Genomic DNA, 6,505 nt, shown 5'->3' on the forward strand with positions numbered 1-6,505 from the left:
CCATTTGAAGAATGTCTTATCTATGAGAAGCTAAATCGAAAAGACAATTTCACAATAAGCCCATTTGAAGAATGTCTTATCTATGAGAAGCTAAATCGAAAAGACAATTTCACAATAAGCTCAATTGAAAAATGGATGTTTATGAAGGACCGCAATAAAACTCTCTCTCTCTCTCTCTCTCTCTCTCTCTCACACACACACACACACACACACACACTTATCTAATCTAAAATCCATGTCATCAGCTTATTCATTCGAAATAAGCCAATCCTTGGCCATATAGTTTAATTAATTTGTTATTAATCTGTCATATAACCCCCAACGGACCCATAATCATAATCATATTATTTATGCATTAATTTATACAATGATTCAAACAGTAAGGCTGGTAAAGGCTATAATTAATTAAGAACAAATTTTAAAATCCTACTTTTCCCCCTGCCTTCTGATATATATATAGGGCCTCAATACCTCAGATCCCTTGCGCCACTTACCACCTTAATCATCATCATCATCATCTCAGTTTCTTCCTCTTCTTGTATACTCCTCCAACATAAATCATAGTACTCTTCACAATGGGTTCTCTTCCTCAGACAATGTCTGACACAATCCAAGACGCCTGGGATTTCAAGGGTCGTCCTGCATTTAGATCCAAAACTGGTGGTTGGACAGCAGCCGCCATGATTCTAGGTACACTTTCTATCGCAAGCTTTCTGGTTTTTTCAGCCATACATAACATACACTTACCTTGGACCGACAGGTTATTAATTGACTAGATTGTCTGGTTTTTTTTGTTTTTTTTGGGATGATCTGAATATATATAGGTGGAGAAGCATGCGAGAGGCTGACGACGCTGGGGATCGCAGTGAACTTGGTGACATATTTGACAGGAACGATGCATTTAGGAAATGCTTCATCTGCTAACATAGTCACCAACTTCATGGGAACCTCTTTCATGTTGTGTTTGCTCGGTGGTTTTGTGGCCGACACATTTCTCGGCAGGTTTGACCAGAATATCCCCAGATTCAACTACCTTCTTTTTTTTCTTTTTCTTTTCTTTTTCCTTCCCTTTTGTCTGTCCGTTTTGTTTCCATACGGTGATTATTAGCTATTTAATTCAATCCCTTCTTCCACAGATACCTCACCATCGCCATTTTCGCTACCGTCCAAGCAACTGTAAGAGCTCTATCTTTAACAATTCAGCAACTGTATTTTCATGTACAAAGATTCTAAAATTTCATCGGAAACTAATTGGACATCATAGAGAATAATTAAGTTATTAGTATAAAGCGACGTTAACTGACTTGGTGATTAACGTCGATGCGACACGTGCTTGCCAGAAATATTCCTATCTTTACTTCATAGTATCAATAGGTCAAATAGGAATGGAGAGTTTGTATTCTATTACTTTTTGTTCCCAGAAAAGTTGTTTTGTTATATTATAAATGTGATATGCTTGCCATATATAGCAATTATTGTCAAACTTTTTACTAGACATAAAACCATAGTAGCAAAACAAATTTAAGCAACAATTTGGCTTGCCTGGAATACGAACAATAATGATCTAAACCTTCATTCACTCCACAAATTATATTGTTCATAACAAAATATATATATATATATATATATATTCTTACCGGATCTTATACTGAATACTGTAGGGCGTTACAATCTTGGCCATATCAACCGCAATCCCAAGTCTACATCCTCCAAAATGCAATCCAGGCAAAGATGTCTCATCATGTGTTCCGGCCAACGACATGCAACTGACAGTTCTCTATTTGGCACTCTACGTCACAGCACTCGGAACCGGTGGTCTGAAGTCCAGCGTGTCCGGGTTCGGGTCGGATCAGTTTGACGATTCCGACGAGGGGGAGAAGAAGCAGATGATAAAGTTCTTCAACTGGTTCTTCTTCTTCATAAGCATAGGGTCGCTAGCCGCGGTGACAGTTCTTGTATACATTCAAGATAACGTGGGAAGAGAATGGGGATATGGGATTTGCGCGTGTGCCATTGTCTCTGCTCTTCTTGTCTTCTTGTCGGGAACTAAGAAGTACCGGTTCAAGAAACTGGTCGGTAGTCCGTTGACGCAGATCGCGGCGGCGTTCGTGGCGGCTTGGAGGAAGAGACACTTGGACTTGCCGTCGGATCCGTCGTTGCTGTTTAATATGGATGATCTTGCAGATGATGGACAGAAGAAGAAGAAGCAGAGGTTGCCTCACAGCAAAGAGTTCCGGTAATTAACATATCTTACCCTCTTTTTCTTTGGATTTTTAATTGTCTGAATCTTACCCTCTTTCCTAGTTTGGTTCACTGATTAATTAATTGTTTAATTCTTAGTGGTTGACATAATTTTTTCTTGTTAAGTACTAATTAATTCATTTAGGACTCCTAGTTTACGTGTCAGCCTTTTTTAATACGAAGTTTCAAGGGATTTGTCCTCACCCTTTGATTCTTTCCCACTTCAAATTTTTTCTCACAAGTTACAACCTTTAACAAAATTTAAAAAATATCAATATAAAATAAGAAGTTTTTAAGGTTATGAATGACCAATACAACATGTCAGAATATGTCTAACAAAAGATCAGTAACGAAATATAGTTATCTTTAAATCCTTTTACCTTTTAGTCGATGTTGAACTCACCTAAATTTTTTCCTGATAAAAAAATCCCTTTACCTTTTTTCCCCATCTCTTCTAAAAATTCTTTCCTTTCTCTCTCTCCAATATATTTGGATGAATTTTTTCCGCTTTACACGTGCCTCCTCATGTGGATCAGATCGTTGCATACAGTTGAACCCTTTTCTCTCCCTAAATTTCTTTATCTTCTCTCTCTTCCCTTTTCCCTCCCAGACACATGCCGATGATACCTTCCCTAGTAAAAGACTAAATAGATATGCTTTGTGGTGGTGGAATTTGATCCTTTAAAATTTGCCGAATCTCAAAAGGAAGACAAAAAATTATCTCACTGTCTCCCGTCTAGTCCTTATCAATCTTAAACAATTGGTCAACCGTCCCTTTTCTCTCAATCCAATTATCTCTTATTCTTTTGTGGTTTTGGGAGAGCACATCGGGGTGCCCTTTGAAAAAGCATATATTTCTCCTTTTATTTAATAAGAAGCTAACCTTTCCACATGTAATCACAACTTTGAGGCTTAGTTAATTAATTAATTCCGTAAAAACACAAATGATTATTGACTAATTAATTGAGGCAAGAATATAATGAAGTGTGAAAGTGTATGTGTTGTCCAATGGTTTAGGTTATTAGGTGGTTGGATAATGGATGTATCAAGAAGATAACAGATAGGTTTCCCTCGAAAATGAACTTACTTGAGGATACGGTGGGCCTCTACATGTTGAATTATCGTGAAAGTTCTCACTTCATTATCAACTATGCAATCATCACATGCTTAAATGGCTAATCAAGCTGGTTTGGCTCATTGTTCAGGGTATGAACACATCATTAATGGCTTGGAATTAATTCTTGATTACTATTTTGGATCATAATTATATCCACAATAAAGACAACAACCAGAACCATCTTCATTTGTCTCTGCTCTCTCACTACTATTTTTTGATAATTAAGGAGAAAACTGAAAAAAAAAATCATTTATATATATACACATATCTCTTATATGTTTTTTTTTTTCCATTACATGTGCAGCTTCTTGGACAAGGCAGCAATAAAGATTCCAGAAATGTCTGGAGAATTAATGACAGAGAGAAAGTGGTATCTATTAACTGTAACTGATGTTGAAGAAGTAAAACTGGTGATAAGGATGTTGCCTATATGGGCCACAACCATCATCTTTTGGACAGTCTACGCACAAATGACCACCTTCTCAGTGTCACAAGCAACCACCATGGACCTCCACGTCGGAAAATCCTTCAAGATCCCGCCGGCATCGCTCACCGTCTTCTTCGTCGGAAGCATCCTCCTTACCGTCCCAATCTACGACAGGATCGTCGTCCCTATCACCAGAAAACTTCTCAAGAACCCACACGGAATGACCCCTTTGCAACGCATAGGAGTAGGCTTGGTGTTTTCAGCTCTAGCCATGGCCGCCGCAGCACTCACTGAGATCAAAAGGCTAAGATCCGCAGAATCACACGGGTTGACAAATGATCCAAATGCCCAGATTCCATTAAGTGTTTTCTGGCTGATACCTCAGTTTCTGCTAGTGGGGTCAGGTGAGGCATTTACGTACATAGGACAGTTGGATTTCTTCCTGAGAGAATGTCCCAAAGGAATGAAGACAATGAGCACAGGGTTGTTCCTAAGCACACTGTCATTAGGGTTTTTCTTCAGCTCACTGTTGGTGACGATAGTTCACAAGGCGACAGGTCACAGAAAGCCATGGCTAGCAGATAATCTTAACAAAGGAAGGCTCGATAACTTCTATTGGCTTTTGGCTATTTTGAGTGCTTTGAACTTTGCAATATACTTGTTTTGTGCAAAAGGGTATGTTTACAAGGATAAGAGGCTCGCTGAGGAAGGCATAGAATTGGAAGAACAAGATGCTTCATGCCATGCATAGAATATGAGTCCGAATTCTCTTACGCCGTGCTCATATTTTTTTGGCTGATCTTTTTGCACTTTTAATTAAGTGTATTTTAAGCAAGTTTAAGAAAGCAAGTCTCAAGCGTGATGCGAAGCATCGCGTCTGTATCAGTAGAGCGACGACGCCGTTTTGTATTACGAGCCATTATCTTCATCATTACATCTGTCTTTGGATCAAGTTTAGCAATGAAACAACATTATTAGTTCAGTGCTCCATGTGGGGGTGGTCGCAATCTGAAAAGCAAGGCTGTAAATACCCATTAAAATGTTCTATAAGAGAAATTAGTGAGTTGCTTTTCCTAATCAAATGTCTTGTTTATTTACTTCAATGTTACTCTCTTCTGATTTATAAGTAACTTATAGGGGAAAAAAAGTTTATTTCTAAAATATAAATCACTTCTAAGATAATTAATGATTTTTTTCAAGTTGTACCATATGCGAGAAAAAATAAAAAAATATATTTTTAATATTTTTTAAGGATAAATGTAAAAGCAAATTATAAATTTAATGTATTTTTTGGTTTTTGGGGTTTGGATGCAAGTCACTTTCCCTCCCCCTCTGACACACACATTTCAATGCTACAAAGTAATCTCATGTGCAGTTTTTCTCACCTGTGGAGAAAGATTAGGGTCAATATATACTCGCTTGGGCCTAAAATATTAGAACATTTTTTAACTTAATCCTCTGGCCCTCTTTACAAGATAGAGAGATAAAGTTTTTCTTAGTCATATTTATAAATCATTTCATTAAATTTTTAACATGAATGTACTATTTTATCCTTTATTTGTTATGGTGTAGATAAATATTTTTTAAAAGTGTATATATTAAATAGGAGTAAAGTTAAAAAGTTATTATATTTTAATCAAGAGTTAATGCATTTTAAAGTTTTTCCTAATCTATGTCAAAAATGCTAAAAATGTTTTATAAATAGGTATAGAGGAATGTATGTTAATCTCCATCCACTCAAAATTAGCAGGAGAAATACTTACCTCCTGTAACCTAGCTACAGATGTTGATGATCTAAATTACCGTTTGGAGCGAGTTCACAATGCCAAAAAAATTTCAAATTATGATGACCCTAAGAAGTTCGTTTAGAAAGAATAATAAAATAATAATGAAAGGATATAATAAATATTATATTTAATTTGGTTCTAAATATAAGATCTCAATTTACTTTGTCTCTTATATTTATCTATTTTTTCCAAGATAGTTCTTGTGGTAGTTACACATGTTAAATGTCTCATCAAATAGTAATTTTAGCTAATACACATTATTAGCAAGGATATTTTAGAAAATACAATACTTATTTATTGCAAATAATTAACTTAATTAATTTCTTTATTCTGCTCAAATTAGTCAATTAGTTATTATACTAAGGGCTAGAGATAGTACATCTCGAGTCCTTAATGTAAGACTTATAATTAACTAATTTGAGTATAATAATAATTTTAGTTAAATTAGTTAATATAATATATTTTTCTAAAATATCCTAATTATCTTCCTTAGTTCTCTCCCTTCCACCCCTACTTAATTATTATTGAGAGAATATTAATAGTATTAATTTGAAAAAAATAATAAATATATGAAATAGGTTTTATATATAGAACCCGCGTCAACTCTGAAATTAGGTTTTACATTAAGGATTGAAAGAGTAATTTTATCTATTTATTTACCCAAACAACACGCATTATGAAGATTACTTAGTCGGTAGACTATGTAAACCCCGTGAATAATACAGCCTAACGAAAAAAAATCAATCAAAGGCTTAAACTAATTACAAGTTGACATTGATAAACGAAGATAACTTTAATCAATGTTACTTTTGTCAATAATGTCCCGAGACAAACGTTCACATTCTCATCTAATATGCGACAAACGTTCTAATAAAAGGATTGATTATTAGAATTATAATTACAATAACATAATGTCCCTCTTGCATTAAACAC

The 6,505-nt window shown here is 35.3% G+C and overlaps 1 protein-coding gene across 1 annotated transcript; it reads left to right on the plus strand.

The window, feature by feature from the left end:
• Nucleotides 1-529: 529 nt before the first annotated feature.
• On the plus strand, nucleotides 530-4,631 carry LOC114746851 (protein NRT1/ PTR FAMILY 6.3-like). The gene is made up of 5 exons (XM_028935134.1): nucleotides 530-690; nucleotides 825-1,002; nucleotides 1,137-1,176; nucleotides 1,662-2,236; nucleotides 3,663-4,631. The coding sequence occupies exons 1-5, from the start codon at nucleotides 576-578 to the stop codon at nucleotides 4,534-4,536; spliced, it is 1,782 nt and encodes a 593-aa protein (XP_028790967.1). The 5' UTR covers nucleotides 530-575; the 3' UTR covers nucleotides 4,537-4,631.
• The last annotated feature ends 1,874 nt before the right edge of the window (nucleotides 4,632-6,505 follow it).

The sequence above is a fragment of the Neltuma alba genome, unplaced genomic scaffold (assembly GCF_004799145.2).
Source record: "Neltuma alba isolate B1F8T4 unplaced genomic scaffold, ASM479914v2 tig00005118_pilon, whole genome shotgun sequence".
Taxonomy (NCBI): domain Eukaryota; kingdom Viridiplantae; phylum Streptophyta; class Magnoliopsida; order Fabales; family Fabaceae; genus Neltuma; species Neltuma alba.